This window comes from Melozone crissalis, unplaced genomic scaffold, assembly GCF_028551555.1.
Source record: "Melozone crissalis strain CALT ecotype California unplaced genomic scaffold, PUWL_Pcris_2 ptg000016l_1, whole genome shotgun sequence".
NCBI lineage: Eukaryota > Metazoa > Chordata > Aves > Passeriformes > Passerellidae > Melozone > Melozone crissalis.
Window position 1 is genome coordinate 48,132,397 of NW_026535794.1, and position 24,459 is coordinate 48,156,855.

The window sequence follows — 24,459 nt, forward strand, 5'->3', positions numbered from 1 at the left end:
TGTGAAGTGGGAGGAAAAGAGCTGGCAGGTTCCTCTAGACTCAGACTTTTGCAATTGAACTTAGTGAAATACCTAGAAAAAACATGAGGATAGAGGGAATCCATCCTGCAAAGCTCAAACCTTCCTAATGCCAATTTGCTGCAGCCATAAACACTCTCAATAGAGAAAATGGAAATGCAGCAAAAAAACAGCTGCCCCAGCGAAACACAGGAAAGGCAGCAGCCTTGAACTGACCGTGAGCACATCAGTATGCTCGGATTTCGGATTTCACAAGGGCCCTTCTCACAGGAAGGCTCATGTAACCATGGCAATGGAGATCTCTGGATGCATTTCATCCTTGTCACCACTAACAAACAAGTAAGTTAAATCAGATGCAGATAAGAAAAGTCTTCCCACTCTTCTTTTTACTAAACAGTTCAGAATTCCTAGGAACCATAAGGAATAAAAGACAACTTCAGAAGAAAAACAAAGTCTCAGGAATCATCACAACTCAGATTTTTATTCAACAGTGAAGTTGAAGGGAACAGTGTTATTTTCCCTTCAGGGCAAATGTTCCAAATGGAAATTAAGTAAAAATATTGTTCCCCAAAAGTACTCACAATGAAATTAGTTTTCATTAAATATATTTGTTTGGCAAAATAAAATAAAAAATTAGAACCCGTACAAAAAAAATCCCTTGCAAATTTCTAACACTGTAGCAATGACAACGATGTAAACCTGGATGTTTGGCAGTTGTAATTAATTTGTGAAAATTACTGTTGAACTTTGGACCAAGGAAATAAAAATCACTTCAAATAGCAACAAGCCAATTTCGGAGGCAACTGAGGCTCAGGGAACGCTACAGGAATGGGACACACTAGTGGCTTCATACACGGTTTGTGCGAGTGATCTGCTAGTGTGGGGCTATCGTAAGAGCTGGGAGGAAAAGAAGTTAAAAGCTGTTGCAGCATTGCAGCGTATGGTACAGCAAAAACCTGCAGAGTTTCCATCCTGGGAGCCCATCAGTTGGGTGAAGGCTGGAGGCAAGAGCTGAGATGACGGTGGAGAGAATGATGGCAGTGACGGATGGTGCAAGCACTGGGAAGCAGTTAACCAATGTCATCATCACACTGGATTCAGTGGTGAGCAGACTCTCGTGAGTGTCTGGGGAAATCTTCTGCTTACAGTAGCTGCTTTTGCTCCCTACCTCCCTCCTCCTTCCAGTTAAAGCCTCTGCCCTGCCAAGTGGGTTTCACAGGCATGCAGTTTGATAACAACGTCCTTTAGTTAAGAATGTCTATTCCAGTATTAAAAATGTAAAAAAAGTCCTCAGGAGGGTTGCTTCTTAGTGGCAGTCTTTGCCTTAAGCAAGGCCAATGGCCTGCAATTACAAGTTAATTAAAGCAATGTGGATTTGGATGAGCAATGGGGAAGATGGGAATGGGGAAGGAAGGGATGCAGGGAACAGGGAGGAATGCAAGTGTTTCTACATCCCTCCCCAAAGCCAAAATACAAGGTGCAAAAGTGGGTTTCTTTTTTTCCTCACACTCTTCTTTTTTTTTTTTTTTAATATCTCTCCAGTTATAATGTATTTCCAGTTTCAGAGCAAGTTTCAGTGACTGCCTCAGTTACAGTCATAAACAAAGTCGTAGTTGCTGGGCTCCTTTGGGATAGGTGGGGGAGCATCTGGGATTTGTATATTTTCCAAGTCAAGGAGGCGTAGCTTGATCTCCATGCTGAGCAGTGTGTCCAGGTCGTTCCGTGTTAGGTCACTCAACATATCCTTCCCAAGGAGGGCGTTCAAACCATCGGTCCATACACAATACTGCACAGGAAAAGGATAAAAACTCTCATTAATAGACTTTTCATACACAAACTCCTTGTCTGGTCTGGTCCTCTACAGTTACTGCTCCCATGGGGACTTACAAAGAGACCTAAATAGAGTTGATGCATTTTATCAGCTCAGATCTTGAGGAAGGCTCTCACTGGGCTGCTCAGAAAATTGAAAACATTCCATTAAATGGGACAAAATGACAGCGCTTAGTCGTTTGACAATTTGGCATCTCCTCCAAACTTCTTAGTGAATGTTCTTCTGCAATTATTGGAGAAGGAAACAATAACTTAGGACAATGAACCTCTGGAGAAATCTCCTTCACTCCTCTCATTCTCCTCTCACAGTACCTATTGAAAAAGCCTGATTATCTTACACTAACTAAACTTTTAATTCCAAGACATTTAAGTTAGGTGAACTAAATCCCACCCCCAAATTCTTCTTGATTCTCAGTGTAAAAATTCTGTACTATCTGCTTTTATTATTGTTTGCTTTCCTATACATGAAGCTGTTACAATTGATAGTCTCACATAACTATGCCTACTTTACACAAAATAACATATTGTGAAAACTACATCAGTTAATGCTATGTCCTTCATGAAAATTAAATGCCAAGCTGCTTGGGTATAATACTAAATGCTGCAAATGCTGAACTGGCCTCTAAAACCTTTTCCTTACTGTTAGCTTTTTCCTAACAGGAGATGCCATCTTTCCCAACAGCTGACAGCTTGTGATAAACGTGGGCTGAATAACCATTTAAAATCAGCAACAAATTCAAGGGAGATTGGTGATCTGGAGTCAACTTCTATTGAATAAGTCACTTTCATTTATTACTACAAGCCATTTATTCAGCTATGAACAGAAGTACTCAAATGCTGTCATCTAAAAATAAAGATTTCAATCATGAACTTGTGTCCTAGTTTGCAGGAGAAAAATTAAATTAACCATAACTGCATTTTTATCTTACAAATACTTCTGCTGGATTTCATGCCAAAAAAAAAAGGAGTTTTAAATTTAGCTGACCATTTGCTACATGATGCCGCCGAGTTTAAAGATAGCCATGGCTGACTTCATCCCACAGCAGAAATGAGGATTATTTTTAAGGAAGAGAGAGAAGCCCCCCTCTTCATGCAGAAAAAGGGCATCTTTCAAAAATAGGATGGGTTAGCACACTTCAGCATCCAAAGTGAAATCCAACCCACTTAAGTCAGAAACAAAACAGTAGCAGAGGGAGCTTTTTCACCCAGGGTGTGGGCAAGCCAAGCCACAGCTTTAATATGAGATCAGCTATATAGAAGAGACTTTAGAGTTCAGGTTGTCCTCCTGACAAGTACTAAATAAACAACTTAGCCTGCCTATTCTAGGCTGTCAAAGTATGCCACTGAAGACTTTTAAAGCATGCTATTTTTTTGGAGCGAATGCAGAATAGCAGGAACAGAAAGAAGCTATTCTAGAAAAATAATTCTATTTGAACAGCCTTTATAATCTTCTGTGATTTACTTGAAACCTTTCTCTAGGAGAGTTTTCCCTGAATTCATTATGAAGAAAGGAACAGAAAAGCAAAAGGCTCTGCTCAGGTTACAGGGGAGCAGAGAACCTTCTCAACAGATGCAGCCGCAGCCCCTGACGTAAACAGTCCATCACCTGCGCAGTGAGCGCGGCCGGCTCTTCCTCTGGGGAGGAATCCCAGAGAGCCAGAAAGCAGAACTCTCCTCTTCCAGATATAACTCATTCAGGGCCCACAGAAACCAAATTCTGGCCACAACTCTGATGAGTGCAATGGCCTGGAAAAGGGGCTTCCTCTCTAATCTCCATATTGGCAAATGCACCTAATTAAACTCCTGCACATGTTGAGGAGAGAGACATCCTAATGAGATGGTGGAAAAACAGAGGCATTCATTCAGAAGCTTTTTTCTTTTTAATATGCAAAAGAGACTAAGAACCACTGAAAAATTAATTTACGAGATTCATTTTCATAAAACTCCAATGAAACCTAATTATGGCCTCCCTCATCAGTTTCTCTGTCAAACATCATGGATAAGATTAATCCATCTTTTTTTGCTGTGTAGTTGAAACCAGTTATTAGTATTTAAATGAAAAACAAATACAATGGAGTGATCTCATAGTACTGAATCCTCTGGCTAGCAATAAGCTCCAACAGATGGCTAAGGGAATTCACAAACTTAAGTGTGCTAGAATGAGGTCCAAATCTCAATGATACTGGTTCAGTAATGAGATTTTATCAAAGAATTACTTTGGGAGACAAGAACTAGAAAGGTTTCACAGGCTTCATCCATCTGGATGCAGCCCTGAGCAACCTGGTCTGAGCTCATTGCTGACCTGCTTTGAGCAGGAGGTTGGAGTCAGGACACCTTCAGGGTTCCTTGCAGCCAAAATTATCCTAAGAGCCTCGTTCAATTTTTCTTTTTAGGACACGTTCAACTCCCACATTTCAGCCTCACTCTACAATCACGAGGGCTGCACAAGTATTTAAAAAAAGCCCTGCAAGTCTGACCTGAAATTGTCATGTACCAACATCATTCCTGGTGCTTCACACAAAGCTTTCAGAATCTTGAGATGTCACCACAAACTGACAATGCTGCTAAACTAGCACTTCTATCAACAGGCACCCCAAATACTCTGATGAAGAGTCACGGGCTTCACAACATGCTACTTCCCTTTCCTTGTGGGTGCTTCCTCTGCACACTTGTACTTTTCACTTTAATCACAACTCACTCTTCTGCAGGCCATGGAAAAATACAGAGGATGTGAGATGTCCTTTTAAAAACTTTCATTTGGGAACTGTCAAGTGGCAGCAGAGACTGTTGCCTCTGGCCATTTTTTTGAACCTATTAATTTAGTTTCAAAGAAGCTGCACAATACCAAAAAGAGATATGAAGATAAAAGGTGTGTTAACGCAATCATGAGCAATTGGGTTAGTGCATCTCACTGCTACTGCCTGTCAGTGGGATGCAGCAGCAGCTTTTGAACATTTGGACCATTAAAATCCACTTTTAGCTATAGGCTGTATTTGAGATACAGTGGCTGAAAAAACTGTTGGTTTTCATGACCATTTGCACTTCTAAGCTGAAACAGTCTAAAATTCAGTTTCTGGAGAATTTTTATCAGAAATCCTCAAACATGTTCAGTTCAGAGGATGACGACAACCATGTGTTGCTTAGATCTACAGCTCTAGTGGCACATTGTGCCTGGGATACTACTGGTCTTTTCTCTTACATGAAAACTGACCAGCAAATGCTTCCCTGGAATGAGCATTCTTTAAAATGACACTCCGATATTAATCCACAGAAATACCCAAATGGGAATAACTGTATCTCCTCTCCTAAAATTAACATTTAGTTGAAGGTTTTATTCCAGAACAACAAATGTTGAAGTGGCACAGCTAATACACTTCATTTCTAAAGCAATTTCACACACTTTTTTAACACTACAGTATAATTCAATTTAAAGCAATCTTCTTCATCATCTTAGCACAGGGTCCTGAACTGAGACCAAATGTAATATCTAAAAATAAGTGTGAAAATGAAAGATAACTCTTTTGCTTTAGAAACAAGAAGGATTTTTAAAAAATGTAGTGCATTCTACTGCTAAGTCTTTAGTTGGAATTTCTTTGAGAGAAACACATCCAATGATTCAACACAATTAAGGTAAATGAATCCCATCACATTCCATAAGGTGATGATATCTTCTATTTCCTTGTGGCTTATACTAAGAGAAGAGAGCAGGGAAGGGGCTATCCTTGCTATTGGTATTTACACTGTCTTTATAGAAGTGAAAGCTATTGCAAAACACTCTCCTGTGGAGATGGAATGAATACAGGGGGCCTTCTATGATCACCTGTCATGAATGGTCTTAAGCAATGTGAAAATAAGGAAAAGGGGATATGCTTTTGGAGAGCACAAGTCTTTGGCTGAAATTGAGACCCAATTATGGTATAACCACCCCTGACTATGCTAGCATTGTCAAAATGAACTGAGGCTGGCAGTGGTTCTTTGAAAGCTTGGCTGTACAAATTCTCAGTGTTGAAAGTTCACACAGAAAAATTCTCTAGTGTCTGAAGTACAGCAGACCACAAGAAATCAGGAAATGGTGAGCAAGGTCTGTAGAACTTCAAGGTCTGCCCAAGCTCTCTTATTTCTCTTTCTTATGGCTCATATTTCAGGAGGACTTAGAAATACTGGTCTGTAATTTTGAGCTTCATGTGCTCTGTGATGTAGGAATACAAAACATGTTTCTTCTGTGCCTCAGATATGCAAGAAAATTGCAGAAGGTCTCGTTCCTGTACTAATCCCTTGGATTTGTCAGTTTGTTTTGAGACATGACACTGATTTAGATAGACCTATACCCCGGGCCAAGATGACCATTCTTATGTTCTTACAAAGACATCTGATGCCTTAAAGCAACTAAGATAACTTCAAATAAATTTCTGTACTCTGCACATGACTTACCTCATGCTTGTCTGGAGCAATGAAATTCAACTGGCCACTTGAGTCATACAATATAGAGAAAGCAAGCTCTAGCACCTCCTGGAACAACACAAAGAAACACATATTAATGCTGCATGAGAGAGGCATCTGTACATTCAGGTCTGTCTTTCTTTCCTATCCGTTATTACCCAAAACAAGTTGAAAAATAGTTTATGGCAGTCTCCTGTCTGTCCAGAGCTGCAGCAGTACCAGACCACTGCAAGAGACAGGCACAGCAAGAAAACCACCATGGTTACTTCAGTCAAAACAAACTGACTCACCTCAGTGGTTACAGTGGCCCACTGGGTCATGAATTCCTTTAGCATTTCAGTTTAAATTTGAGCTAGGCAATGGTGAGGACTAAAATCAATATAATGAATAATAGTACCCTTGCAAGAAACTCTTCATGAAGGCTCACAGGTTTTTTTCACTTTGTACAGATTAAACTCACAAAGTTCTGCAAGGTTTGACTCCTTGTGTTAAAAATCTTGTCAGGACAATGAATATCCTGGTATATACTTATGTTCTTTTCACTGATGGAAATATATTAAATTATTCACTCTCAGGAGATTTCTGTAATTCTGTTTCCATCTGAACCAGAATCGCCAGCCTCAGTCAAGCCAAACAATGCCAGTTACCTAAAGACCCAAAGGAATTTCAGGAAAGAAAAAAGCAATCATCTTTTTGTCCCCTAAGCACTGAAGCTGGAATTGTAAAAGATACCAAGGAGAATTCATAAAGTGCTGACCTTCCCTAAAAGTCACCTGGAGTTAAATTCCCATGGGGAAACCCAGGCAATCCGAATAAACACTGCTCTTTCAGTGGCCAGCAGTGAGCATGCAAAGATGTTGTCCTATCTGTTGCCATAGTATGGTTTCTGCCTGCATCACTACAAGGATCTCACAGGATCTAAGCTTGGCAGTAGGGATATATTAACTGTGGAAAAGAGACCCAGCTACACAGCAGAGTGCTGACTTGTAACTGATCTGAATCACATGTCCTGTTCTTTTAGCTCCTTGGCTTCCTCAGCCCTGTCACACTGAAGCCTTTTGCTGACTCTCAGCTGACGACAGTCCCTGCACCACCAGCGGTGAAAGGAGAACGACTTCCTAAATCAGCAACACTAAGTTTTAAAATGGAAGAATTGACTCTGGGGACTGCAGCATAAACATTGCTCTAGATTGTTACCCCTGAGCTCTTGGTCTGAGACAGACATAGTATGTTTGGGTTTCTGTAAGGGCTTTTTCGGTTTTGACGTTGTATGATTAAGAGCAGAGTCTGAACCATAAAACTTGCAATCCTTCTGGATAATCTTGGATAATAAGAGATCAGGTTTCTCATGGGAAATGTTCCTGTTTTCTTTGAGTTTAGTTACTAGGTTTGACTTGTTGTATTGCCAAGGCTACAGGAGACAAAGCTATGTTAAATCCTCATTGTGTTGAATCTCCATGGAGGCTGCAAGTGCAAACAGTGGTGGTGCACTCAGCAAGCCAATGGCTCAGGCTCACATGGCCCTTTTGTGTTGTAGGCATGTCTCTCAGCCACACCTTATTAAGAGTGATGTCCCTCATTAGAGAAAAAAAATCTACCTCTGCCCACATGAACCTGGCATTATCTTCTCCCAAGGTGTTATAAATTACTGACAGAATATGCCAAGTAATGCCCCTGAGGTTGTAGCTCTGAAAAAATGGCTTGTACTGTTACACTGTGATGTTCCTGAATTTCATGACGGTCAACAATCCCACAGGCCTGACCTCTGTAATTTTTTCCTTTGGGAAACTCCCAATGAATATACTTTCTTCTTCGCCTCAAAGAGAGAAAAAAGAGGAAAAAAAATTCTGCTTGGAAGAAGAATGTGTCAGGATGTCAAGGGTTTTGTCATTTCCAGTCAGGCCGAGAATGAGAACGGACTACATTAAGGGCACCAAACTTCTCTTTCTGTGGAAAAGTGTTGTTTTGGCAGCCCTGGCTGCAGGTCAGCTTCTTTGCTGGCTGCCCTGGACTCTAAAGGCTTGGAATTACAACTTCCAGGTGCCAGCATCTCTGTTGCTTTATGCACAGCAAACTGTCAAGAAAAATGAAAGCCAAAGGAGCTGGAGCTGCCAGCTGGCCCTCCACACTGACAGTGGTCTCAGTGGTTGAGCTGGCTGACTTGTCAGGGACCCCCACCTGGCTTTGTTACAGTCCCATCAATGTCAAGGAGGAGCTGGCCATTCTTAAATGAGAACTGGTCAGTCTTTGTCACCCATCTGTAGTTTTCTCTTCTTCTCCCTGTCCTACTTCTTAACCTTTCTCACTGTAATTTTTCCCTCAAGCCTTTTCCACTTGTTTCTCTATCCCTCTGGTCCTTTTTATCTCACATCTCCTCCAACCTGTTCCTTCCTTCTTTGTTTTGCTTTCCTCCTCCTGCACCTCAAGTTGCTGAACTCACTCCCTTGGCATTCCTAGCTCCTTCCACATGTCAGCCCTCTGCCCTTCCCCAGATGCTTCTCAAAGGTAATAGCATTGGGACCCACATTGTGCCTCTCTTCTGAGCTGTGCTGAAAACAGAGAACAAGAGACTGCCACAGCACTCCTTGGATTCAGCTCTGTGGGGGAAGCTCTTGTAGGTGGTATGAAGGGAAGGTTGCTCTCCCATGCCTAGATCTTCCCTCTCCCCCAGCCTCCAGTGGTCCCCAATACAGGCCAGAAACAAGCTATTTTTCATGAACAGGCATTTTGGGTGCCTATGGTGAAGTGATCCCATGCAGCTGGAATGACCTCACTACTTTATGCCTTCTCTGCCTTCAACATGCTCAAAACACCCATGTCTTTACTGAAGACCGAGGCCTGGCCATGTTGAGTTTGCTTGCCAGCGTCAGATGATCTTCCCCAAAGAACTCTCTAGACAGGCAGCAGTGGGGAACTTGTTTAACCAACGGAGAGGAGAGGAGAGGAGAGGAGAGGAGAGGAGAGGAGAGGAGAGGAGAGGAGAGGAGAAGAGAAGAGAAGAGAAGAGAAGAGAAGAGAAGAGAAGAGAAGAGAAGAGAAGAGAAGAGAAGAGGAGAAGCTTCATTCATCAGGGATGAACCATTTTAGCTGACTAAAAAGGCACAAAGCCTGAAAGCTGCCACATCAGCAGATAAAGGGTAATAGGAAAACTCTTCAAAATATCTGGACATGTTTTTTTTTTTTTTTCTAATTCTTCTGTCATGCTTTATTTTGAAGGCTGAAAAATCTGATGTATTTCATTTCCTTGAAAATCACTGGTACTACTTGGGAGTCAGAAATAATGAATTTTAAAATTAAACCTAATTTAAAAACACAAGTAAGACAAACAACAATGGATTCAGATCTGGTCCCGTCACATCTTTCCAGCTTTATATGCATGCAAATTCCAATTCAGTTTAACTCTTATTTCTTTCTAAATTGTCCTGCTGAAAGAACAATGGCCATGTGCTGGCAAATGAAGGGATGCTGAAGCCTTTGTTATGGACATGTTGCCAATTCCAGCTACACTCATAGCATGGCATTCTGCCATTCAATTTTCTTTTCTGCCAATGAATAAAATTGAGGTGGACATTATATATGTACAAAGAAAGCTCAGAATTAAAAGGCCTCTTAAAAATTATCACTGATTGTGAAATTTCAGAAAGTGAAAGGTTTCATACACCAAATTCAGCTGAATTGCATTCTGTGTCTGCCTTTTTATAAATTTTAATTGCCTAACCCATATATAACCTGATATGCTGCAAACAACATGTTATTCCTATGTCAGTTAAATAGTTGCAATATTGTGCCTGACAGTTTGATTGGGATGACAGATTAATTCAAAAATTATGTACTTCTCAGGGGAAGAAACAAGGAATTGAGGAAATAAAAAAAAAACCCAAACCCACCAAACCAAAACCCCTGCATCACATCAGAAACAGTAAAACCATCAAAATTGCCATTGTCTGGGTCACAAATAGAATGCCTCCAGCCAAGGATGCAGCCATGCCACCTATGAATTCCAGATCTTCCCATTCTCAGCCAGAAATTTTATACCAGTCCCAAGCAATTTTACCTAAGGAAATGGGGCAATGCTGAGAGCTGAGGACAAACTGATCTGCAGCATTTCTATTTAGCATTAAATACTATCTAGACATTACTGCGCCATAACGATGACACATTTCCATCACTGCCACCCACTGCTTTCCATCTTTCCCTTTTGTGTGGACATATGAGTGCTAAGGCAAGGAAGAGCTAAAAATAATTTATATGCATCATATAAATGTCCCAGCCAAATGTGTTGATGGTTCAGCTGCAACATGAGGTAGGAGTTATACGTAATCTATTGTACTCATGTGTATGTGTTTGTGCCCTGATTCAGAAAATCAACAAGGAAAAGTACTCCTGGGATTTTTTTTCCTCACTTGACTTTTTCGTTTCCTACCATGTAAAACCAATGCTGAAAGTAGAGCAACTTCTCTGTAAGAAAACAAATGCAAAAAACACTCAGGATGCTTTACCCACCTGTGCACAGTTAAGGAAAGAGAAGTTGCAGCTGTGAAGGTGCAATTAGCTGTGTGATGTCGTTTTGGCAGGGCCTTCTCAATTTTTATGGCTGCCTTCAGAACTGCTTTTTCAATTTTATCTAAAGTACCGAAGCAGGAACTCTTAACTTCACTATTTTGTCCATCAAAATCTCCTGGTCTGACTCAAAAATTTCTCAGTATCAGGTAATTAGAGATTCTGATTCAAAACCTGTGATCTGGCTCCCAGACCTCTCAGGGTGCTTTTCTAGGTCAGACTGAGCACCATTATAGTCTCATGGCTTCTTGTAAGGTGAGAGAGACAACCTGGTAGAAAATTTCTGAACATACCTCATAGAATATGGTATTCACCCCTAACAATGCCAGACATTGCTAGTAACTCCATTTCTTCTTGATGTGGTGACAATTCTTACTAACAAAAACTCTGCAAGGTTCTGGCACTGCACAATTTTAGTACTACTGTCCACTTACAGTTGTTGCTCTGAAACTGAAAGGTAGTATAAATCTAATTTAAGCTGAATATTGTCTCCTACACATTTTTTCCCAAATGAACTGCTAAGCACATCCTTATATGCCTCCTTAATTGCCCAGGATTTACCTTACAGCCTTTTGTTGGCAGTGGTTTTTCTACCTGATTGGACCTGCAGGTATCATCAGCTGGACATTAATTGCAATTTTGGCATGTGTTCACTGAATGTGGCTTCATCAGAGAACACAGCTGGAGAAAACTTGTTATTTATCAGACACAATATAGGAGTAGGCACCAACAGCCATTGCTGCTTTGCTTTAGAGATAGAAAACATCACTACTAAAGACAATTCCAGTTGTGCCCTGGGCGTAACTCAATGCACATCTGCCATGAAATATGAGTACAGAAGGCTAAGCTGTCCCAATAACTTAACTCAAATGGTCTGAGGTGGAAACAAAGGGTATACATACATGGAAATATTGCAGGCTGGAAAGAAAAATACCTGTGTTACTTCAGGGAATGTCAAGTTGACAAGCTTTGCACTCTGCACAGTATGTGTTCACAGCAATTTGAGAACCATACCTTGTTTTGTTTAAGAGCTCCTTTCTCCTTCATATGTGGGCAGTCTTTCCCAGTCACAACAGCTTTTATATCTGCCACTGGCACTGCATTAAAAAGAAAGAAAATCAAACCTCAGAAAATTAGTTAGAAGCAAGGTATGTAAAAGCTACAGAGTCTAAAAAGAAGCAAGACTAATGTGTTAAAATTGCCATGTCCTTTGCCATTTCCAGCCTTTTGTAAGAAAGAAAACTGGAAGAAAACAACTAACACAGGAACCAGTGAGTCTAGACAAAATTTCAGGCATCTGGATAAAAGCCTGAAAATGCTTTTTCTTGCCTATTTAGACTCCCTTGGGTAAGACTGTTTCATATAAATGTGTACCTGTGCCTGGACACAATGTGTACTCATGGATCTCAAAACCATATAATTTTCTTCTTTGTTAATATAATGTACCTGCTCTGTTTTTGCTCTTTCCAAGGCATCCAGGTAAAGTCTCTGCTGGAGAGAGGATGCTGGGCAACTTGGACCCTTCACTCAGTGTCGTTTTCCTTCTTTTAAAAGCCTGTAGGAATTTTTTTAAAATAGTTTCCTATTTCACTCCCATCAGCAGTTTAGTTGCTTTCTGGTACTAGCAGGAATAAGGAATACTAAGGCTTATAATGAGCTATTCCAATTGCTTTAAAATGTGAAGTGATCAGAAATGACTGGGGGGAAAAGAAAGGTAAGAAAAAATATTGGAATCTGCTGCCACTCAGAGTCACAGAGTGAGGTCACTAAAGCATAAAGATAAATTTCTCTGAGTTTCAAGCGGAAGTCAATTTTCCCAAGGTAATTACATTATGGAGAATCTATATGCTCTACAATATAGTATGGTCCCTGAGTGACAGTTTCTACGATCTATAAATAATCCATTATCCTTGTGGCTGCAGAAAAGTATTTTATATATAGAAGAGGATAGTAACATGAAAACCTGTTACTGCCCAGTTCTTTAGAAACTCTAATGGAAATAGTAAAGAGGAGAAATGCATTTACTCTTCTACTGGGCCCAGCAGCACCATATATTTCATGACAGATTACCTCAGCACTATGCCAAATGGATGGCATAGGATGTAAAAGACATTCTTAAAGGATTTGCTTTGCATGGAAAACTGAAAAGAAATGAAATAATTTGACTCTTCACTACTCAACTTCTGCCTTTAGTCTCAGAATTGTATGCTGTGGGTCTGCTGACTTTTTATGCCTCTGACAGTCCCATTATGGAGAAGAGATACTGTTTTTGAGAGGAGAGTGAGCTAGGATAAACTGGGAAATTAAGGAGATATTTGACTGCAACTAAGGTAGAAAAGTCTTCTTAACAAAAAAGAGTTCCTGCCACTTTTTGAAGAGGCCCAGAAAAACAATTTCTCTGTTTGCATAAGATAGGGTTTTCTGAGGTCAGCCCTCTCAACCAAGAAGGCTTTTCTCCAGGTTTCATACACTTGATCTGTGTGATCTGGAATATAGTTACTATGGGAGATCACAGACTGATGTGACATCCTAATCTTTATTTATCTGGAACTTGGATTATGCCTTACTTTAGAAAAATAGAATCAAAGACTTCAGGTGTCAGAAGTTGACTACAAGATGCTGGAGGGCGTGAGCACAGATGTGATGTGCTCACAATGGATAAAGCCTTGAGAAGGAGGGCAGCTGTTTTCTGTCCCAGCTGGAGTCTGCATGGCTTGTTAACTCTGCCAGCCTGAAGAGAGGGGTGACATTCACAGAAGTGAAAAGGTTAAAAACCCACACATTTATTTTTGGGGATAGAGACTAATTATTCAGGTTTGGCAAGGAGTACACAAAATGCTTGATGCTGCTTCTCTTGATTCTGTTTTCTTACCCACCTGTTCTCTTTTATCTGTGGACCTGGCTCCAAATGCTGACAAGTTGACCGTCATAGCCAGACTTTAAGAATTCAAAAATCAATAAGTCTGTCCAGAGAAAACTAGAATATTTATGAAAGTATTCTGTAAATTGCCCAAGCCAGTTTGGCCTGATACATTTCAAACAACAGTGCCACTTTATAATCTCGTGACTTGCAATATTCTCAGCTTTGTTTAATGAAACTCCATCTAATGTGGGTAGCACTATGGTAAATCTTGTCTCATTCATAGCCTGAAAACCTGAGACACTGATGAAATAACCACCTCTTTCTGAAACTGCACTGGTATCTACTCTGCCAGCAGCCATGCTGAAGCAACTGTGTGGGTCTGGCCCAATGGTTTCTAAAGCAGGAGCCTTCATGGGATCCATGCCCCCATGGGATCCTGACATTCCTGAGCAGGTTCAAGAGCCTACGGAAAATGCAAGTGCGAGATGATGCTCACAGTCAGGGTCAGGGTTTTGTGCATGGAAGAGTGCTCCAAGCAAACAAATCTGGGAGCTGCTGCTCTTGTAACTGTGCCTGCAGTTCAAGTGTGACTTTCATTCTTCTGTCACTCTGACACCACTGTAACGTTCTGTGGCTATTTCTCTAAGCCTTGTCCACAAAAGCAGTCTCTTTCTGTGCCAATGCAGCAATGTGAGGCCCTGTCCTACATTCTGCCAAGACTGCAGTAAGACTGTGAACATCCTTGAGGCAATCTGTAAGGCAAGGAAAACAAGAGAATGTGACTGCAAACTGTCGGGGCTCCAGCATCACACAGGCTTTTCTTCTTTCCCCTCTCAGACTGCATCGGGGACCACTTGGACATTTTAAAAGGTGCTGCCTGGAGACAGGTTAGGGGAGGAAATTTCACATTATTCCCCAATTTTCAGGCTGGAAAAATTTCAAACTTCTGAAAAATTAGTCTTTCTGCCATTCCATGAAAGAAGTGGAACTACCAGCTGAAACACCTGTATAAGCATGTCTAATTTGATAATGCCAAGGATTTTCAGAAAAGAACAAAAAGAAATTATTCCTTATTCAATGCTGGATTTCTTGCAGTCACCTCCCAAGTGACAGAACTATACTCATTATTTCCACTTTCATAAAAAAGCTTCCCTGGATTACAGGTTAAACCCCTACAACTCGTGTCGAAGAACAAAGGAGAAATCACCACAGTATGATGGTTCTGAAGAGCTCCAAAATTACTTTCAACCATAAGAAAAATCCCAATAAATCCCCTGGTAGGAGCTGCCACAGAGACATGTACCTCTCCCAGTTGGGTACACAGAAACAGCGAGGTCCTCTCAATGCTCTTCACATTGACCTGTCACCTCTAAGTCCACTCCTCACAATAACTAGAAAGACGTCTGCACTTACTCCTCCTCCTGTCACTAGACTGCCTGTTTCCATGCACAGGCAGTGCTTCTGAATATGCCCAAGTATTTTTATTTGACATCTGCAGTTAGATGAGCAATGAAAATAAACTGTGCTCCTCCCTAGGAAAGACATGATGTTTCCAAGCTGAATGAAATTATAAACTCATTGAAAAGCCTAACGCAGTCCCCACACACACTTGCCAAACCCAGGAGAGTGGTGGTTGAATGCAGGAGGAAATGTCCCCTGCTCTTTATCTTCATTAGCTGTGCATAATGTCCCATGTTAAGAGAAACCCACTACAGGTTATAAAGAAGAATATAAAAGTAATAGCATAAAAGTAGCAGAAGTGTCACAATCTTTGTGCGTGACTTACATTTATCTTGCAAGGAATCATGAGGGACTTCTCCCTGTGGACTTTCTTCCAAGTCTCCGTAGTGCAAGACCTTGTGATTAGGTGAAAGTCGACAATACCAAAATTTGTCTGTTGAAATAAACACATTAATTAAGGTTACTGACATGTATTCATCAGCCTTACCAACAGCAGAGGAGGAAGCTTACTAAAACAAGGTGCTACAGGGAAAGGCTGTCTTTTCTTCCAGAAGAAGAAATGTGTGGGGTGTATTTATAAGAAGGGTAGGGACTTTGCTCAGTAATTTTACCTGATTAAATGAAGCTGGCATTAATCTACAGGCATTTTGTTATTGACATAGTCACTGGCTCAAAAAAAAAAAATACTAGTGAGAATAAATTTACTTAGTTTTACCAGATATTATATACCTTCATGGCCAGAACTGGCAAAGTAACTACTTTGAGTGGATAACTTTAATTTACCCATAAAAGATTCATTTTTAGCATCTACTTTGTGAAAATCAAGCCCTACCAGCTGTCTTGTGTGGGACACCCAAAAACTGATAAATTTGAAATATCCCATACTTTATGAAAATTATGACTCATATATTTTTTTATAGACATAGGAGAACACCCCCATATTTATGGAGAGACTGGACCTAATAAACATGCAAGGACTTAAAAAGCAGACGTTAAGTCACTTGTCCTGCAGTGCTTTGCATGGTCACAACTATACGTGTGACCATGCAAGTTCACACCCCAGTTTGCATTTTAGTCCTTCCTAAGAGATGTACATTTACATCTCCTGACAACTCGTGCTTTGCAGGACATAATTCCCCCAAACAACATTTGTTAAAATCTGCTCCTGGGAAGGACATTGCCTTTGCAGAGCCAGGCCACCACTCTGCCTAGCCTGCAAGGATGGTGCTTGCCAATTCCCTTTCTGAAATGGCAAGAAAGAGGTTACCCTCCCTTGTCAGAGCATGTTCCATTTAATAAGTAGATCACACAATGTTAAGCTGTCAAAAATACAATCTTGTTACATCCAAACTAAATCTCCAAAAGCTCAGAGCAAGGCTGGATGTTAAAATGCCAGTGGAGGGGGGCAGAGGGCTTCTCTGGCTCTGTGCTTCTCTCGTACTGGCAGTGCTGATGCTGTGCCAAGCAGCAGCCTGAGGGACAATTTAGGGGAAGCTTTAGCACTGACAATCCCTGCAGGCGCTGGGAGCCTCCTTTTGGATAAAACATTGGAGGAGCAGTGGAACCAGCACATGTGAGCTCATTTGGGATGTTAGCAGAGGAAGGGCTTCTTGGCTCTCTGAGTAAAACACTGGCCTCATGGACCCAGCTGTGTCCTGAAGGACACTCCAGGCCAGTCATTTAAAATACAGTGCAGTAAAACACAGGCAATTGAATGATAAAAAGGGACTTTCACGAGCCCTTTTAAATTTCTTTGTCCCAGTGGATAAAAAGGTTTGGGCAAAAAAACCTACACTCTTCAAACCTCTTTCAGAGTGTGCAGCCCCTTCAACAGAAAGGTTTCAAAAAACCTTATAAACCTCTGGCAAAGGCTCAAAATGGCCATGGGAGAGATTCTGGCTATCAACTTCACAGGCATGCACAACACTGTAAGATTGATTGTAGAGAGCCTGAGATTATGCTCCTGTGATGCATACAAGAAGAGCTGCTGAAATAGAAGCATCCCTGGACTGTAAGCAGCAGAACATACAGTGTGGCACAGTATGGGGTTGAGAAGAAGACCCCACTTGCAAAACTTTTGCAGGGAATTGAAACTAGAGCAAGTAGGAGCCCTGATTCAGTAGACTCTCATCTGAGGAGCACACACACAAGCAACTCATTAAGCAGTTTGTGTACCTCAGAAGGATGTATGTGAACATTTTCAAGATTCATACCATTTACAGGGAACTCTACCAGAACCTACCAGCAAAGCCTGATACTTGAAGAATATATCCCATGGAATCTAATGGTTGACCACAATGCCAGTAACTACAGCAGGAGGCTTTCACGCCTAGCTTTAACTGCAACCTCATTGCTTATGGGGCTCTACAAAGTAATACAACTTTCCAACTCTAAAATTAAAACAGTAATTTTTTCTTAAAAGAAATGGACATGGTTTCACTGCCTTCCCAGTGACTTGGGCAAAAAGATGGTCTAACTGAAAAAAAAAATAATGGATTCCTTTCAATTTATCCCACATGGTGTTGGCAAAGGTTTGGCTCTTCTACCTCCTTGGGAGCTAGTATTTTGGTAACCTTGGTTCTTTCAGTGCCACATTTCAATAATAAAAGAGGGGAACACCCCTCCATGAAAATATCTTATTTTGTTTTGGAAAGGGGTGGCTTAATGGGAAGAAACCCAAGCTCTGAATATGTGAGGAACCTTTTCAGCAATTCCCCATAACCCAGGGTTAATTAAAAACTAAAGACCATAGACTGTAGCTTGAAGCATGTCCAGCACAACGCTCCTGTGGGCTCACTAATAACTCTGCTCTGCCACAGCTTTGCTGTCAAGGGGAAAGCCCTTAAATGAAAGCTACAAATGGAACTAACAAGGTTTCCTCAACCACAGCCACTAAATGACTGCACCAGCCAGGCTGAGGAGGGTGATGGCATGTTGCTAGGAAAAGGGACCCCTGTTTCTACAGCCACCTCAGCCTTACCCATCCCGGTTTTCGCTTCAGCTGTACGTGGTGCTACAAACAGTGTATCAGCAAATATCCCACTCACATGAGATTTCAGTGCCTTGGAGGGGAACAGTTTGAAACTGGATGCAGCTTGCTTGATGTAGTGCAAGTGCTGAACACAGCTACATTGGAAAAGTAGTGTATAGAATGATCCAGCAGTCAAAACAAAAATTATATGAAATTGCTTCCACCGAGAAAAAGAGTGAAGAAGTCTGAACTGTAGAACAGCACATGGGAAGTAGCCAGCATTTACTTTGAGCTCAAAATTGATAAAAAAATAAGCAGAAGAAAAAGCTCTTTTCTACTATGAGTCAAAAGTGGTGTTTATAAAACAAAGAAAAACTACTATCCAAACCCTCCAAAACTCTTAAACCAAAGTCTGCAGAGCTGAAGTGTTACAAAAGGTTTAAAGTTGGGATAGATTTCTCTATTAGTCCCTGTACTCCACACCTGGCAGATGCATGTGCATGTGCCCAGCTGGAACAGAGCAACTGTGAGTTCAGGAAGGAATGGTGTTTGTTGTGATTTTAGGCCCAGGCTTAAGAATTTTCTCCAAAGACTAGGTCTCTTCTGTGTTTTGCATCCAGCGTTACTTCAGCTACCTCCTGCTCAGAACAAGAAGCTGTAGGGAGGGCAGACACTAACCACAGTCTTTAGAGATGATGTGGACTTAATATTTCATCATAATTTTCAGACACTACATTATTTATACTTTCCAGCAACTTCTTATGTCTTTCAGCTCACTGACCACTGATGCAAATTTCCAAATTCTTTTTTGGAAAACAGAATTATATTCATTCTGGTTTTTAATCTGAAAAGTTTTCAAGCAAATTGTTCTGAATTTTCAGATATTTGCTAGAGCAGGCAGGGGCTTAAATATGTCACAGCATATTGTTGAAGATTATAGATGAGGTTAAAAAAAATCCCAAATAACAAAATCACCTACAATTTGGCTACAAAAGTAATATTCAAAATTGTGAACAAATAGCAGAGCACAGAACATTTTGCTGATGGGCTACAGAGTGCCTGGCCATTCACACAGTGTGTTTCCAAGTGCATTAATGGCCAATGACTCACATGCCTCTAACAATACTATTCCAGGTAAAGGACTGCTGTGGTTAGTACAGAAGTGCTCTATTGTTAGAATCTGGGGAGAAAATAGCTCAGATATGCATGAACAGAAGTCTGAGAATATGTATTTTTTCCCAAGACACGTTCAAGGTTACTAGTTTTTTGCTCAAAGAAAAGCATCCTCACAGATTTAGCAAGAGAAATCTGCTTTTAAATAGATCTTTGAAAACATGCATTTGTGTAGATTTTATATCTATATATGCATGTAGGCATGCATATTTTCTCTTTTACTTTTTTCTGTCTCTATTAAAATTGCATTGACATTTTCACTCCAACTCATCTAAACTGCCTAGGTGAAGCCAGGAAGCTCTCCAAGTAACAGGTAAATAATTGACCCGTGGCATTGTTGGAGGCATGTTTGGTTAACTGGCTCCTCTCAGCGAGTCATGTACTCACAGAATATTAGGTTTTTTGTGGGACCATGGAGAGTAGGATGAAGTAACAGTAGAAAAGAGCTTGGCAGAAAAAAGTCAAAATGTGTGTTGTTCAGAACTGTGAGTTACTTATCCTAGCAAGAGATGGAAAACCTCTCTCCACTCGATTTTTTGTTTCAAGTTAAGGTTTCTCTTTCCAGGTTACTTCCATGGCACCTTGTGTTTCTAATCCAATGGTATCAGCAGGGTTTCCCTTGCTTCCAAAAATTACTGTTTGAGAAACCTCATGTTGGCTTCAAAACCACTTCAACAACATGCAATGTCTCCACAATCTTTATAAAGGTAAAAAGGGAATTTATTTTCAAGAGTGTACCCAGCAACATATACTACAAATGTACTGGATGACAGCATTAGAAGTATCTATTATCCTCAATAAAATGCCTTTATCTGCTATTTAACTCTACTGGAAATAATAACTACTGGGGGTTGGCAGTGCTTGGCAGGTTTTTGCTTTACTCTTCTCCCTTTTCTTTTAGGAATTATCTAAGGAAGGAGAAAGCTGAAGAGATCTATCTTTCAGCAGATGTTCATGGCCCAGGAACAAAGTGGGGATTTGCAGAGCAGGATGATCTGCTGTTGAACAGCGATCAGAAGGATAGGTTAGATTTTGCTGTTTCATTTCCAAATGATTGAGATACTTAACAAAAACCCAGGAGTTACTGCTGCAGTTCTCCTATGAAAACCTTGCAAGGGAAAGGCTATGTATTTTTTGGAAGTCCTAAGGATCCTGCTGGGACAACAATGATATTTCTGAATTTCAGCTACAGAGAGATCCTGCTATGATAATCCTGTGCTGAAACACAAAAAGCAGAGATCTGAATGTAGATACCTCATGGCTTAATCTTCAGCATCCTCCCAGTGAATCACCTGCTGGATTGGAGGCTTTCCAATGCTAAGTATATATGAAAGTGTTTAATCTCTTTTCAAAAGGCCACAAGAGGCTGTAAACTCCCTTCCCATTTTTTTGTAAGTCAATTTTTTCAACTTACTGTGACTAACCATGTGTGTCCTACCACATGTTCAAACAACAATCTTAATAGAAGTTTGCTCTGGAGTCTTTATCATGGGCTAAGGCTGGTTAATTATCTTTAAATGGGCAATTTAATGCTTTCAGCTTCTGTGTAGGGCACGTTCAGGTTCCTCTTGTACAATCCGCGGATTCGTGACATTTGTTCCAGGATTGTTTAAAGGGAAGAAAATAATCATAGGAAAGGCAAAAAACCGTGTACACACTTTAGTATTGACACCTACCTGATCGTGCTACCCTTACAAGTAGATTGCCAGATAACAGGAAAATCGTAATGCCTCAGAAGAAGACTCATTTCTGTTTCAGCTCCATCCAACCTGGATGGACCACGGCCCTTTTAGAGCCTTGGTAATGCTCCATAACAAGTGGAGTCAGTTGGAGCACCAGGCAGGTGCTGAGGACTCCTGAACCCCCTGAGGTAGCACCAGGCACTTGTGCAGGGAGGTGGCTTTAGAGAGAGGAGATGGGGATGTGGGACAAAGCTAAACAGAAGACACACTCAGAATCTGGGACCTCTACTGTTTTTATCAGGACATTCAGAGGAATTATCTGAAAGATTTATTGTCATAACGTTTAGCATCACTAGCTAAATTTAGGATCCTCCACTCATTTTACTTCATCTTCTAATTCTTGACATCACAACAGCCCTGGTTTTACAGTTTGTGCTGCTCTGGGGAACACGAGACTCTGAAGGATAAATACTGCTTTTAAGAGAGCCTCTTCCACTCGCTGTGATCTGCCAGTATTTGCTATTTGGACTGTGGTAGCCACTGCACATACCTAAAAAGGACCCTGATTGAATGGCTTACAAGCCAAGCATGCTTCATTAAATCACACTGTGTTAGGTCACAGAATCACAGAGTATGATGAGTTGTTGGAAGACATCCACAAGGATCATGGAATCCAACAACTGGTCCTGCACAAGACCATCCCCAAACAATCCAACCATGTGCCTGAGAGCACTGTCCAAATGCTTCTTGAACCACTTCCCTGGGGAGCCTGTTCCAGTGCCTGATCACACTCCAGGTAAAAAACCTTTTTCTAATATCCAGCTGAAACCTGCTCTGAACTCAGCTTCAGGCCATTTCCTGAGGTCCTGTCCCTGGGCACCACAGAGCAGAGATCAGTGTCTGCCCCTCCTGTTATCCTCTTGAGGAAGTTGCAATGAGGTCTCCCCTTCAGTCTCCTCCAGGCTGAACAGACCAAATGACCTCAGCCACTTGGCTTCACTTCAAGGCTGTTCACCATCTTTGTTGCCCTCCTTTGAATGCTTTCTAACAGCCTAATATCTTTTTTTACATTGTGGTGCCCCAAACTAAACACAGGACTGGAGGTGAGGCTGCCCCAGCTCAGAGCAGAGCAGGACAATCCCCTCTCTTGCCCAGCTGCCAATGCTGTGCCTGATGCAACCCAGGACAGGGTTGGCCATACTGAATTTAATCCTGGTGGCCTCATACATCATCATCCTCTAAATGATTTTGCATCTACTGCCTCCCTCACAAATGGTATTTTACCCTTCTGTTTCAGGGAATACAGAAGTCTATCATAAAGCATACACAACTCTCAAGGGCATGTGGAAACATGACCTCCTAAATGGGCTTCCATGTGTGAAAAACAATCTATTTCAGTGAAGATAATGTTCTTTGAGACATGGTTGCATGTTTTATTTGTTTCCAAAGAATCGTGAATTATTTCTGACCCTGTATAAATATGACATCAAAGCAATTAATCTCATGACCTATAGAATTCACTCCAAGGCACGATAGGAAGCAACCCTCTCAACTGAGGATGAGAAGATTACATTGATTTAAAAAAAAAATATATATTTTTTAGCTTCAACTGTACTCCTCTAAGTTGAATGAATTTATACTCCCTAAGGCTCTTGATCCTATAAATCATGAACTAACAACAATTTAAGATAAAATAAACAGTCTATCTTCCTCTTGGAGATCAGCCAAAAGAAGAATATTTGCTACAAATCCTGCTCCTTCCCTTGAATTTAAGTCATTTGGATTAGGCTGTGAGAGGAATAAAATAAACAACCCTCGCTACTGGTAGCCAGACAAACTACACATTACTTTACCTACTTTCACTCCATGAGTACATTGGTGAAGGAAAATCATGTATCATGCCTCTCTATCCAGTCTGTACAGAAACTCACAGTGGAATATTGACCATTTGTCTGTGCAGTGGGCTTCAGAGGTGTTTGTATGCCTGACAGAGAGGTTACAAAGAACCTACATTAAGGAAAATTGCCTCCTTGTTTTCTAAGGAAGGAGGCATTGCAGGGATACTTCTCTCTGGGAAGAATGCACTTTTTCCCCAATTAATCTGAAGGTCTCAAATATTGATCTTTGTCAGTTCTTACTCTTAGCTTTTGTAACTTTCTAATTTGTTCTGTATTTACAGAGGAAAACAAACAGTAATCTGAATCCTCACAAAATGAGGGATTTAAAGAGAAATTTTGGATATGACTTCTAACTAATCTCCTGAATTTACACTATGTCCCCATTACATTATCTGGAGAAGGAAACGTGCATCTCTGAAGGGAAAAGAACCATAGGGAATTTTACTGCATAGAATGAGCAATGACTCATAGAATTGGGAAAATAATCTTCTCATATCAATCAAGTATTCATAGAAGGTACATGAATTACTGATATAAGTGCTTGCAAAAAGCATGTTTAAACACCATAATAAAATTACATGGCAATGTAAGACTAAAACAAAGGACAGGCAGTACTAGAGGGAGGGGTGCAGAATGAACTCATTGCATACATAAAGGTGTTCAAAGAGTGAGAGATTAAAATTCCAGTTTCATGTGCTATTCCTGCAAAGACATTGCTTTGAGATGAACAAGAAGTCTGGACATTCAGGTAGAAATCAAAATACTAATTTCAGAATGTGAGACCGCTGCTTGAGATTTTGTCAAAGGCTGAACTTGTTCCAGATCATCTGTGTGATTTGTGTGATAAGTTTCAGGGAAAAAGGAAATCCTGAAAATTTGTGACTTGGAGATGCTTTCAGATGCCTCTTGGTAAAAGCAGTCAAGACAGCAATACAACCAAAGATCCTGCCAATGAAAACAGTATTCCTCAGCTCAACTTAGAGACCAAAGTGACAATATAAAGCCAGACTGGGGAGTCTGAGCTGTACCTTGCCGACGCCGACTGTTGAGTTTCCTAAAGCAGGTGCCCTCCACAAGCCGATTGAGACGTTGCTGCTTGATCAGTTCTAAGATCTCTGGCTGAATCTTCTCCTTTAGTTCCCTTGGGAGAGAAAGTAGGCACTTGTAAAATTCAATCAAAGACCATCCTCCTTCCTCTGAAACAGAGTCTCACAAGATGTTTCTGCAAGGTGTTTGAAGAGGACTTCAGTCATAGACAAGCCCAGGTCAGAATCTAGCCTGCCCCAGAAAAAAAAACCTTTTTCTTTTAACAAAGAACAGGAGTCAGGATATCTTTGTTGTAGACATCTCCCTGTTACAACATCAGTGTATGACTCAGGCAAGTTGCCTGTTTTTATATTACTTTCCTCATTCTAAATATAACACTTGCTATAATGCATCAACAAGATTTTTCCACAGCAAATAATGCTCTTTCATCATAGGAGCTCTGTGAAGCTTATTTTAGGGTCTGTCACCTTCTGTTGCATGATCCTATGCTGGTATACTTCTCTAGCACTATTATTT

At 40.8% G+C, this 24,459-nt stretch overlaps 1 protein-coding gene across 3 annotated transcripts in view; it reads right to left on the reverse strand.

Moving 5' to 3' along the window:
- Positions 1-480: 480 nt before the first annotated feature.
- Positions 481-24,459, reverse strand: part of ELMO1 (engulfment and cell motility 1) — a 301,790-nt gene continuing 277,811 nt past the window's right edge. For all 3 annotated transcript variants that reach the window (XM_054273352.1, XM_054273353.1, XM_054273354.1), the window contains 5 exons: positions 23,925-24,037; positions 15,498-15,605; positions 11,863-11,945; positions 6,280-6,357; positions 481-1,804 (listed from right to left, as the gene is read on the reverse strand). In XM_054273352.1, coding sequence (XP_054129327.1) covers positions 1,604-1,804; positions 6,280-6,357; positions 11,863-11,945; positions 15,498-15,605; positions 23,925-24,037 — 583 coding nt within the window. In that variant the 3' untranslated portion in view covers positions 481-1,603. The remainder of the gene's footprint in view (positions 1,805-6,279; positions 6,358-11,862; positions 11,946-15,497; positions 15,606-23,924; positions 24,038-24,459) is intronic.